Below are 13,513 nucleotides of genomic sequence, written 5' to 3' on the forward strand. Positions count from 1 at the left end.
AAAGAAATGTTGCTTGTCCCCTTAGCGAATAGGGACAAGCTAGGTGAACGAATACATGGACATAGAGGGATCGATCAGCTATGACACTTTAAACTGCAGCCACAACATGTAAGCACATCCTTACAAGCTAAGGCAAACAAATGACACAGCAAAAATAACTATGCTAACTAGTTAAAACAACAAAAATATTTTAAAGTGTACAATGCTTTTGTATCAGTTTCTTGGGCCTCTTGATTGTCTTCCGGGTGACGACGTCAGCCCGGCACTGTAAGCTGAGCTGTGCATGCACAGCTCAGTTTCCAGTGCCAGAGGAGGCAGTGAGCAGGTAAGTAGGGGGATTTTATTGCAGAAGAGATAGTGTATGACTCTTCTGAAATAAAAGCCTGCCTGCTCAGTTTTTTTACAGTGGGATTTCAGTTCTGCTTTAAAAAACTCATAATCTGTACAAAGAAAACCATGAAAAAGTATTTTACAATATCAGATAATCTTGTGTATTAATTCCTGACTTTTTATGTTACTTGGGAAGTACATGGTTGAGATCTCCCTGTCACAGTTCCTGTCAACCCTCCTGGGAGTTTTGGGTATTTCTGCCCACCTTTTGTGTTCCATGGGGACTATAACCTAGCTGGGATGAATGGCTGCATTTTGCACACACTGACTGTTGCCTTATTCAGTAAGTCCAGTTATATCTTCATATACGAGTAGAAACCAGATTTTAGTTGTCTACACATTCTCAATTCCTGGAGGCCTCACCTGGGACCCATTTACCCCTTGGGTTCCTGGTAATCCTGGCTCACCCTGTTCGCCCTGGGTGCAGAGAAGAGACAAATGTTAGAAGAATAACAGCTCACAATGGACAGAGTGAAAACCCAAATCATCTAATTAGAATTCTGCTTTGATAGACTAAAATGATATATAGTTATATATACTACGTGTATATATATATATATATATATATATATATACACATACATACATACATACACACACACACACACAGTATATACACACATATACATATACAATTTTTTTAAGCCAAAGCAAATACATTTAAAGGCAAAGTTTGAGTGGTAACTCCTGTAAAAACGTTTCTCTAGCTTAGGATAGAGTGGTATGGTGTGGGGTTAGAAAATCTCAGTTTTTAACTCTGTTTATGTCACCATTGGCAATTTTTTTCTCACTTATTTTATGGATTGTCACTAAACTAGTTGAACCTGAAGATTTACATGACAATGCTAGGTTGGTGATAGTTTAATGAATTTTTCAAGCATTGGTCACCAATGCATTTTGGGAATCTGCATCCCTTTCATCAGTACTATAAGAGTGGAAATGCTGTACAATATCACAACAAAGTAAAAGCTTCTTTTAACTATATTTTAAAGATGTCACTGAAACAGGAAGTGAGGAGAAATCTTTCAGTTTTGCACCTGCTCCAGTGACAACTGTCAAAAGTGGGATTTGTCCTCCATTAGGCAGATTTTGGCTCATTTCCTGATATTTTTCTGGGACAGGAGGTTCTCTAATGGAACATATGCAAAAAATAAACATTAGAGAGTTCTGCCTTTGCTCCATTCCATTTAAAATAGAGAAAAGGTTTGTCAGATGTTACTCATTTACCAGGTCATAATAATGTGTAAAATCCAATATCCTGGGTCAGATGCTGGGTCATGCATAAATCATAATCAAATAGAATTATTTAAAATAAATTGTCTCTTTTTTTAAATAAAATAGGTGCTGTCTACTAGTTTAAATATAAGAGTCTGCTTGACTTTGTGCAATATATTGAGACCATGTTGGGACCATAGCCAATCTAACATAAAGCAATTGTTTTTAGAAGTTTTTTAATGTATAATAAATTTGTTTGGGACTTCATGTAGCAACTGATAAGTAAGAAAAAAGAAAGATTTATTGTTTTTAAAAATCTTGATTAGTGACAAAACTGGACACTTTGTGGGGAATTTACGAAGACTGGAGCAGACAAAAAACTGAAGTATGCCAGCCAACAAGCTTCTAACTTTCATTTTCAAAGCTCAAATGAACCAGCTGAACATAAAAGCTAATTGGTTACTATGCACAGCTGCTCTAGATTCGGTTTGCTGCGGTTTTATTAAATTTGCCCTTTGGTATACAAATTGAATCATTATTTGTAACCAAGTTTGTACTTTCCAATTGAAGGGCTCTAAAGATATAAGAACTTACAGTCATGTAAAGTGTACTTACCTCTGGACCAGGGGGGCCTCGTGGCCCTGGAACACCTGCTTCACCCTGCAGATTTAAACACTACGTGAGGGAACCATTTCTCTAAGCCATAGTAATGCACATAATATTTCTATGATGAAAGCATTTTAAGTCATTATTCCAAAAAATTATATGTAATCTTTTCACTGACGTACAATTGGCCCTGGAATCCCTTGAAATCCATGAGCTCCTTTCATCCCTATTTGCCCCTACAAACACAAAAGAAAATTAAATAAGATTACATTAAAGGCATGCTATAACTTGGCTTGGCAGCCAGCGTTACAGAATACATATGAATAAATTTGTCTTCAGATATGCAGGGACACTACACAGCACTTACAGTGCTGTAAAAAAAAGTATTTGCTCCCTTTCTGATTTTTTTTTTTTTCCATCTTTGTCACTTGATTCTGATCATCAAAAATATTTGTAATATTTCACAAAAATAATCAATACAGATTGGTTGTAAGTCAATATCTGGAACAGAGAAGGAGACCTCACAACATTTATTGCTGAGCTAAGGCCTCGGTTACCAAATTACAGAATCAATTACTGGTAAATTTTCATCTTCATCAGAATCAAGAGTAAATAAAAAATGCTGTTTTTAAATTATGATTTCATTTATTAAAGGGGAAAAAAAGCTGTCCAAGCCCTATGTTAAAAAAGTAATTGCCCACTAAACCTAATAACTGGTCTGGATGGGATCAGGCATGTTCGGGATCCTAGTCCCAACCCACTTCCCAGCTTTGCAGCTGTGGACCTAGAAATTTCTCAGTGTCTGTGATTAGCGGTGTGTAGTGTTGGCTTCCTGGTGGGATCGGGAAGGTGGGTTTGGACTAGGATCCCGAAAGTGCCTGAGCCCATCTCTAATAATTGGTTGTGCCATCCTTGGGGGCAACAACTGCAGAATGAAGCGTTTGCGGTAACTGGTAATGAGTCTTTCACATCGCTGTGGAGGAATTTTGGCCCACTCTTTTTTGCAGATTTGTTTTAATTCAACCACATTGGAGGGTTTCTTTAAGATCATTATCCTACTGCAAAACCCAACTGTGTTTGAGCCTGAAGTCCCAAACTAATGGCAGTACATTCTCCTTCAGAGCTTTCTGACAGAGCGCAGAATTCATTGTTCCATTAATTATGGCAAGTCATCCCGGTCCTGAATGCTGCAAAGCAGCCCCAGACCATCACACTACCACCACCATGTTTGACTGTTGGTATGATGTTCTTTTTATGAAATGTTGTGTTAGTTTTACACCAGATGTATCAGATACACATCTTCCAAAAAGTTCAACTTTTGTCTCATCAGTCCACAGCATATTTACCCAAAAGTCTTGGGGATAATCGAGATGTTTTTTGGCAAATGAGAGACAAGCCTTTGTGTTCTTTTTGGTCAGCAGTGGCTCTCTCATAGATGCCACATTTGCCAAGTCTCTTTCTTATTGTTGAATCACGAACATTGACCTTAACTGAGGCCTGCAGTTCTTTACAGATGTTGTTCAGTGTTCTTCTATGACCTCCTGGATAAGACGTCGTAGCACTCTTGGAGTAGGAATGTTCACCACTTTCTTCATTTTTGAATGATGGCTCTCGCTGTGGTTCGCTGGAGTCCCAAAATCTTAGAAATGACTTTGTAACCCTTTCTAGATTTATACCTGTCAATTACTTTGTTTCTCACCTGTTCATAAATTTCTTTATATAGCGGCATAATATGTTGCTTTTTGAGATCTTTTAGCAAGCTTCACTTTGTCAGACAGCTTCTATGTAAGTGATTTCTTGATTCAACAGGTATAGCAGTAATCAGGCCTGGGTGTGGCAAATTAAATTTAACACAGCTTTCCAAAAAAATGTGGTTAATCACAGTTCATTCATGATTTAGCGGGCGAGTGGGCTGGGGGGATTTACTTTTTCAGATCGGGGCCAGGCAGGTTTGGACAGCTTTTTTCCCTTAGAGCCCATTCACACTAGCGTGACTTGTGAGGCGACTTGTGTCGCCCCAGGTCGCTTGACATAACAAAAGCAATGTTAATCAATCAGTGCCGTCTTAATTGACACTACTGAAGCCGCTCCGACTTCAGAAAAGGGTCCTGTACTACTTTGAGGCGACCTGTGATCAGACTTGTCCCATATACTTCAATGGGAGTCGCCTCCTTATCTTAATTGAAGCGACTTGTTATCAGACTTTCCAGGAAGAAGAAAGATTAGCCAGGCATTCCCCACATTGCAGCCATGCCTATATGGTATATATATATATATATATATATATATATATATATATTATATATAATATATATATATATATATGTAATGGTATATATATTCCATTATCTCTGCTTGGTCTGTGCGAGTGGCACTGGTGGACACTGATTCATGGCACTGATACGTGGCACTGGTGGACACTGATTCGTGGCACTGGTGGACACTGATTCGTGGCACTGATACGTGGCACTGGTGGACACTGATTCGTGGCACTGATACGTGGCACTGATACGTGGCACTGGTGGACACTGATTCGTGGCACTGATGCGTGGCACTGGTGGACACTGATTCGTGGCACTGATATGTGGCACTGGTGGACACTGATTCGTGGCACTGATATGTGGCACTAGTGGACACTGATTCGTGGCACTGATACGTGGCACTGGTGGACACGATACGTGGCACTGATGCGTGGCACTGATACGTGGCACTGGTGGACACTGATTCGTGGCACTGATATGTGGCACTGGTGGACACTGATACGTGGCACTGATACGTGGCACTGGTGGACACTGATATGTGGCACTGATACGTGGCACTGGTGGACACTGATTCGTGGCACTGATATGTGTCACTGGTGGACACTGATTCGTGGCACTGATACATGGCACTGATACGTGGCACTGGTGGACACTGATACATGGCACTGATATGTGGCACTGGTGGACACTGATTTGTGGCACTGATACGTGGAACTGATACGTGGCACTGATTCGTGGCACTGATACGTGGCACTGGTGGACACTGATTAGTGGCACTGATATGTGGCACTGGTGGACACTTATTCGTGGCACTGATATGTGGCACTGGTGGACACTGACTCGTGGCACTGATACGTGGCACTGGTGGACACTGATACGTGGCACTGATACGTGGCACTGGTGGACACTGATTCGTGGCACTGATACGTGGCACTGGTGGACACTGATACGTGGCACTGATACGTGGCACTGATACGTGGCACTGGTGGACACTGATACGTGGCACTGATACGTGGCACTGGTGGACACTAATTCGTGGCACTGATACGTGGCACTGATACGTGGCACTGATTCGTGGCACTGATATGTGGCACTGGTGGACACTGATTTGTGGCACTGATATGTGGCACTGATACATGTCACTGGTGGACACTGATTCGTGGCACTGATATTTGGCACTGGTGGACACTGATTCGTGGCACTGGTGGGCAGTGGCACTGGTGGACACATACGTGACACTGGTGGGCAGTGCCACTGGTGGACACTGATACATGGCACTGGGGGGCAGTGGCACTGGTGGACACATACGTGGTACTGGTGGGCAGTGGCACTGGTGGACACTGATATGTGGCACTGGTGGGCAATGAGGAAATGAGTAAAAAAAAAAAACAGAAAAGGGGAATTAGGTCACAACACATCATATTCTGATTGGCCAAACACAAAGTCGTCTGTCATATAAGTCGCGCAAAATAATTCACAACTCGCGCTGAAGTCGCGGTAAAATTGTGGTAAAAAGTCGCTCCAACATGGGGCGACTTATGGTCGCGGCAGTGTGAACCAGCTCTAAATACATTAAATCATTATTTAAAAACTGTATTTTAGGTTTTCTTGGGTTATCTTTGTGTTTTATTAAACATTGTTTGATGATCTGAATCATTTAAGTGTGATGAATATGCAAAAAAAAAAAAAAAAAGCAGCAAGGGGCATATACTTTTTCACAGCACTGTAGTTCTCACTTTCTGGCATAGCCAAGTATGTTCAGGTAAAATATCATTCTCTGACTTTGTTATTGTCATCAATAAGCTACAGACATTGGTTAAAAAACATTTTTTTAAACAAAAAACAGTGTTGCTGACAGACAAAAATCTGATTTCAACTTAGAATGTGAATATTTAAGTTTAGTTAGAGGCTGTAAGACATGGCAGCTACTCTATTTAAGCCCTACATGTAAACTGTGTGGGTTCAACCAGACAGCTCTTTTGAGACAAACATGTTGGCTGCAATTGCCTAGAAAAATCACATCTTGGAGCATAAATTATACATTTTGATAGGTTTGATAAATACTACCTGCACTCCAGAAAGTCCTGGAAAACCCGGCTCTCCCTTCTCTCCCTACAACCAGAAACAAATTCTGAGTTAAGAGTTAATACTGATAACAAATAAAACGGAAAATTTATATCAAATACTTACAGTAATTTTCCTTTCCTGATGGACTCCATGGCAGCATACGTTTGGGTAGTCCCGCCTCCACTCCTACCCTAAAGGACCCCACTCCCATAAATCTTTGCTCCCTTTCAGCATCCGTGTTCTGTAACTAGCCTACTCAGGAACTGGGAGGGGACTCCTGCTGCCATGGAGTCCATCAGGAAAGGAAAATTACGGTAAGTATTTGATATAAATTTTCCGTTTTCCTGACAGACTCCATGGCAGCATACGTTTGGGAAATAACTCGCCAAAACACAATTGGGTGGGCAGATGCTGATAAATTTAATAAAGACCTGCAACAGATAACACTTGAGTACCAAAACCAACAGAAGAAAGAGCCGCCGGCTCAACACAATAATGTGACATAAATGTGTGAATGGACGACCAAGACGCTGCTCTGCAGACCACATCCGGAGCGACATGTCTTGAAGCGGCCCATGAAGTAGCGACACCACGAGTAGAATGCGCAGTCACTGCTTTAGGAGGAACCATGCCCTTCTCTCTATAAGCCCACTGAATCGTCTCTACTATCCAGGAGGCAATTGATCTTGAAGAGGCACGCATACCTTTGTTCTTCCCAGACAACAAGACAAATAGATAATCCGTCTTCCGGACAGATGCTGTAGCTTCCAAGTACCGTTTGAGCGTGTTGCCCACATCCAGAGGATGGACTTCCGGAGGTTCGGCCGACGAATTGAAAGTAGGGAGAACAATTTCTTGGTTCTCATGGAAAACCGACGTGACTTTAGGCCTTGCTCCCAGCATTGGAATGAGGACAACTCTGTCCGGGAAAAAAGTCAGAAAGGGTTCCTTACTTCCCAGACTTTGGATCTCTGACACCCTTTTTGCAGATGTGATGGCCACCAGAAAGACCGTCTTGAGGGTGAGATGTTTCATAGATATAGAATCTTCAAGACTTGAGCCAACTGAGGATAAGAAATCCAGGACCAAAGGCATGTCCCACTTGGGGAATCTCAACTTCTTCTGTGGCCTTAGCCTTACTGCCCCTTTGAAAAATTGCCTGATCAAAGGATGTGCAACCCAGGAAATGCCTGTGAAGGCGGACATGGCTGATACTTGGACTCGCAAGGCGCTCACTGAAAGAGGCAACTCCAGTCCTGACTGAAGAAAAGAAAGGATATCTTGCACGGACGGAGATGACCAGGACTTTCCTTTGGACTCTAGGAAAGAAGTAAACCTAGCCCAAATCCTTTCATAGGTTTTATTCGTGCTTTGTCTTCTAGCACTCAAAATAGTTGGTATGGCTACTTCCGGACATCCTAACGCTTCCAGCCTACCCCTTTCAAAAACCAGACCCAAAGGTGCAGACGGGCTGGGCATGGGTGAAGGATGGAGCCCTGGGACAGCAGATCCGTCCTGAGAGGAAGAGGGACTGGGTCGCGGTAGCTCAGTTGAAACAGTAGGGGAAACCACGGTCTGTTGGGCCAGAACGGGATTACTGCAACCACTTTGACTGATTCCATCTGTACTCTCCGCAGGAATTGAAAGATGACTGGTACTGGGGGAAAGGCATAAGCCTTGTGAAACCTCCAGCAATCTGTCAGGGCATCCACCCCGAATGCTCTGGGATCTCTGTCCCTCGAGTAAAACTTCTGCAACTTCCTGTTGTTGAAGGAGGCAAATAGATCCACCTCTGGGATGAACTCCAAGGACAGGATCCAGCTGAACACACCCTCGTGGAGAGACCACTCGTTGTTGTTGAGTTGTGTTCTCGAGAGGAAATCTGCTTGTGTGTTCTGAGCCCCTGGTATGTAAACTGCCGACAGATTGACCAGGTTTTCCTGAGCCCAGGTCATTATTGGCTCCACTTCCCGAAGCAGGGATGCACTGCGAGTTCCGCCTTGTTTCCTCACATAGGCTACTGCAGTCGTGTTGTCTAACCTCAGCATGACTGAGGTACCCCGAATGAGGTGGCTGAAGGCTAGTAGCACTTGAAAGGCCGCTCGTAGTTCCAAGATGTTGGACACTGTCTGGCGAGACCGAAAGTCCCATTTCCCTTGTGCCATCTCTGTTCCGCAATGACCGCCCCATCCGGTGTTGCTGGCGTCTGATGTCACTATCACCCAAGATATGGGGGTTATGGAGTGACAATTGCTCAAATTCTTCAGCTGTAGCCACCACGGAAGCCAACTCTTCATTGTTGTGGTTATCACAATTCGTTGGGAATTGCTGACTCCGTTCCACTGCTGAAGGAAACCCCTCTGAAAAGGTCTCATCCTCCAGAGAGCCCACTTCACCATAGGGGCTGCCGACACCATGGTGCCAATTACCCTCAGGCATTGTTTTGCTGTGAGACGTGATGCTGACAAAGCTAGAGACACTCTGTGCCTGATTACCGGAATCTTTTCTACTGGCAGAGAGATGGTACTGTTCTTGGTGTTGAACAGCGCACCCAAAAAGACCAGGGACTGAGTGGGAATCAGATGGCTCTTTTCCCAGTTCAGGATCCAGCCGAACCTCTCCAGAAACGAGATGACCAGAGCTAGATGTTCCAGGATGATGGACTTGTCTTGGGCCAGAAGAAGGAGGTCGTCTAGGTAATGAAAAAGACGGACCTCTCTCAGTCTTATCAAGGCTACCACCGCTAATAAGACCTTCGAAAAGGTACGAGGCGACGTGGAAAGCCCGAAGGGGAGACATACAAATTGTAGATGACGCTGCCCCACCGAAAATCTCAGATATCGCTGAAACTCTGTTGCCACTGGTACGTGGAAGTATGCATCCTTCAGGTCTACTGAGACCATCCAGTCTCCTGGTTGAACGGCCTGCTGAATGAAGCGATTCAGATGTATCACTGGTCTCCAGGCGCCGCTCTTCTTGCGCACCATGAACAGAGGAGAGTACACTCCAAGTCTTCTTTCGGATTCTGGCACTGGAACCACTGCTCCTTGAGTGACTAGCGAGTCTACGTAGGACAAGAGAATCTCTCTTTTGTCGCCTGACCGAGGAAGGGAGGTAGGAAAAAATCTGTCTCCGGGAATACTGGTGAAGGTCCAAGAATGACCTGCAGAGACCGTGTTGACGACCCAAGTATCCCGGATTGAGGCCGCCCAGACCCGCCGAAAGTGAAGGAGATGACCTCCCACCCGACCGGCCTGAGCGGGCCCAATCTCAAAAGGACTTTGTCGTGTCTCTATCCCCAGACGTATTGGTCTTGGGGCCTTTCCGAAAGGAAGACTGCCTGGATTTCCAGTTTCTTCCAAACTCCCTCCCTGGCCTATAACTGCGTGCCTCCCTGGCACGATCAGAATTTTGTCTTCTAAGAGGTGGCCTCTTCTGACCCAGAAGACGCCTATCCTGGGGGAGAAAGCCCGACTTACCGCCAGTAGCCTTGGAAATGGCGCTATCTAACTTATTCCCAAAGAGGGACGAACCCTCAAAGGGAATACGGCACCACACCTGCTTAGAAGCAGGATCAGCCAACCAAGGGCGCAACCAAAGTGCACGCTTCGCCGTAACGGATGATAGCATTCCCCGGGCTAACAGGCGAATAACATCAATAGACGCCTCCCCCAGAAAAGCTGAGGCCAGTTTCAACTCTTGGATAGGAGAGTTCTTAGCTGCATCCTCGGAGAAGCTTCTGAGGGAATCATCCACATTGTCCACCCACACTTCCATGGCTTTGGACAAAGAAGCCAGGGCCAAAGCCGGTTTACAGGCAGCACCCACTGAAAGATAGACACGCTTCAAATCCGTGTCGATTTTCCTGTCAAGCGGGTCTTTGAAGGAAACAGTATCCTCAAGAGGTAAAGTTACGTGCTTCACTAGTCTCATAACAGCCGCATCTACCAGAGGAGGAGTTTCCAGATGTCTGACTTCCTCTTCCTTGAATGGATAGAGCTTGGCCAATTTTGAGATCATAGAATTCTTTTTCTCCACCTTACTCCATTCTTCCGTTATGATTTCTCCTAATTCAGGAATAAACGGGAAATTCAGCCGTTCCTTGCTCAGCTGTTTAAAGAGTTTTCTCTGCTTCGGGGCCGAAACTACTGGATCTTCCCAGTTTAAAGTTTCTCTGACGGCCTTTACTAAAGGTGGAACCAAATTGAAAGAGAATCCTAAACTTGGTTCATCCTGATCCGAATCGCTATCAGACTGGAATACCGAGGGATGGCTAGGTTCAGAGGATTCGAGGGCTCTTCCGCTAGTGGTCTCTCTAACTGGAGATACCGATGGCTCTGGCGCTGGAGATTGACGTCTACTGGAGATTGCTGATTGTAATTATAGGAATATTTCACTTATTTGTACAATGACTAGGACGTCCATAGTTATTATACAAATAAGTGAAATAATCAGTGGCAGCAAACCCAAGTACAAATATCTTATAAGAAAGGAGTAATCTTACTAACCCAGTGACATATTGTGATAGGACATATGACTTGAGTAGGTCCAAAATATTATTGCCATCATATACAATTAAGTCTTAACTGTATATGATGCAATTCAATATGCTCGCTCAAGGACAAGGATGTTTAAAGAAATTAAATTATATTATTCACATGATGCCTGCCATACCTGGGGGTAGAGGAGGGTAGGCGGAGCATTAGGCTGCAGTTCGGCAATTATTAGCATTGGAGGCCGTCGAGCCAGTTGTATTAAGTGTGGTCAGCGGCCTGTGGTCTGTCCGAATGTCCTCACCCGCCGGTATTATCATACCGGCAGGTAGCAGTGTGAGTGCTTTATGTGGGTGCCAGACTTATTTGCCCTCTGGTCCAATTCGCCCCATAAGACTAGCACTATCCTAAAAGTGTAGCGCAAGCCGGCGGGGACCCTTTTTGTGCAGGAGCCAGGAGGAGGCTTTTTTTTTTTTTTTGTGTGGGGTGCAGCTGTTTTGCTGCCCCCCCTGCAAAGTTCCGCCCTAGACCTGGGCCTTGTTGGCCTAGGTCAAGATACAGCACTGCCTTCTTATGACTCCTGGAAGAACATGGAGCAACAAAGTGGGACACTGAGATGGCTGCACTCTGCTATCTCAGTGAGTCCCGCCGACTCCACTCGCTCAGCGATGCTGCAGGGATGTCCATGATTCAGCGATGGTCATCAGTCCCGTCTGGGCTGAGTCTGCAGACAGCTGGGTGGTGTGCAGTAGGCCGCAGTCTGCTTCCTCTGCGGCAGACTGTTGCACACACGTTGGATCCCGGTAAGCAAGAGAGCGTGGGCCTGTTCAGCAGATCCCTTTATAGTCTCTCCCGCAATTCTCTCCTGGAGCCCAGGGCTTGCTGGGAAGTACAGTTCTTCAACAGTTCATCAGTACAGTAATCTCCCTGTAGAAGACTACAGTTCTGATGATGCCTTTCTTCCAGTCTCAAGAGTATGATGCAAGAAGCCTGAGACTAACACTGGGGGAGTATAGAGACAGTCTGAGAGAGCAGAAAGTAAGTCTGCAGTGTTAGATAATGGTAGTCCGCTCCCGGCTACATCCTTCCCCCCACGTGAAAGTCTTTGGTCCCGGAAGACGGAATATAACTTTAAACATTAAAACAAACTACTGAATGATATCTCAAAAAGAATTGCAAATGATAATTCTGCTAACCAGAACCTACAGTAGCTAATAGCTTACTAATAGAGGGATCTTCTAGTAATAAACTATACAAGTTATCAGACAAAGTTGAATCATTTTTGCAACAGGCCAATAATAGGTTAGTGGCCCATCCAGTAGTGTCGGAGAGTGGAACAGGGTCATCCGCCACCAAATGTTCAGTGGAGGAGGCTGGCACTTGATTAAAACGTTGAGCTGTAGAAATAAGTTCATCGGAACTCTCTCCAAGGGTATCGGTGGTCGGATTCTAGACTATTGAGAGCAATTTCTTCTTCTTCTTCATTTTGGGTGGAGGGAATTGGATTTTCCCCTACATTTAGTGTTTCGGGGTTGTCAGCTGGTTCTAACTTGACTCCTCCAGCCCCTCTCTCAGGAGATGGTGCAGATTTCTCCGGCTCAACAGGCTGATGTTCTATCCTTCCAGATGGAGACACAACATGTATATCTTCCATTGAAGACCGAAAAACTCTGGTGGTGTTTTCTGGTGGGGGAACCCACAACCAGTCAAGAGCCAGTACTTCTTCATCACTCTCCTCTCCCTCATTGTCTTGGAGTGTATGCTTGGGTGTCCAACGGGTTCTAGGTCTCAAATTATTTGAGTGTGTATCAGAACAAGGGGGTGAAGACATCTGAATGGCCTCCGATATGGGCAGAAGCTGGTTTTGATACCAGGTTTTAAGAAAACCGTTATATGCCTCCGGGTCCAGGTAATCATTTAACCACTTTCCCACTGCTCACATTGCTGCTACTGCAGCAATGTGGCTCGTTATCGTCCAGCGACGTAGACCTACGTCGCTGGACTCCTCCCCGTGTAGGCGGCGCTCGCGCGCCGCCAGAGGCGCGCTCCCTCTGTTTTCAGTCACAGCGGGAGTCGGGCCAGGGGATCATCGGGGAATCGAGTGAGGAGATCCGCCCGCTTGTGTAAACAGAGCGGGCGGATCTCCTAAGTGACAGGCAGGGACAGATCGCAGTGTTCAGCATAGCTGAACATCCGATCTGTCCTTGTGTCACTCAGTCACCTCCCCCCCCCCCCCACAGGTTAGTAAGCACCAGGCATACATTAACCCCTCCCTCTCCAATAAAATGAACCCCTTCCCTGCCAGTGTCATTTTTACAGTAACAGTGCATATATATAGCACTGATTACTGCAGTAATGTCACTGGTACCCCCAAAAGTGTCAAAAATGTCAGTCAACGGTCCGATCTGTCCGCCGGTATGTCGCTGTCCTGCAAAAAAAAAAAACGCAGATCGCCACCATTACGCGTAAAAAAAAAAACCA

The 13,513-nt window shown here is 44.9% G+C and overlaps 1 protein-coding gene across 1 annotated transcript in view; it reads right to left on the reverse strand.

Annotated features, from left to right (window-relative positions):
- Positions 1–13,513, reverse strand: part of LOC309560568 (uncharacterized protein) — a gene marked incomplete at its 3' end in the record, with an annotated part of 405,804 nt that overhangs the window by 82,645 nt on the left and 309,646 nt on the right. Inside the window, exons 16-19 of the mRNA XM_082264193.1 lie at positions 6,540–6,584; positions 2,394–2,447; positions 2,221–2,265; positions 754–807 (exon numbers count right to left, since the gene is read on the reverse strand). Of these exons, the coding sequence (XP_082120319.1) occupies positions 754–807; positions 2,221–2,265; positions 2,394–2,447; positions 6,540–6,584 (198 nt within the window). The remainder of the gene's footprint in view (positions 1–753; positions 808–2,220; positions 2,266–2,393; positions 2,448–6,539; positions 6,585–13,513) is intronic.

Source organism: Pelophylax lessonae (genome assembly GCF_965119305.1).
Source record: "Pelophylax lessonae genome assembly, chromosome: 7".
Taxonomy (NCBI): domain Eukaryota; kingdom Metazoa; phylum Chordata; class Amphibia; order Anura; family Ranidae; genus Pelophylax; species Pelophylax lessonae.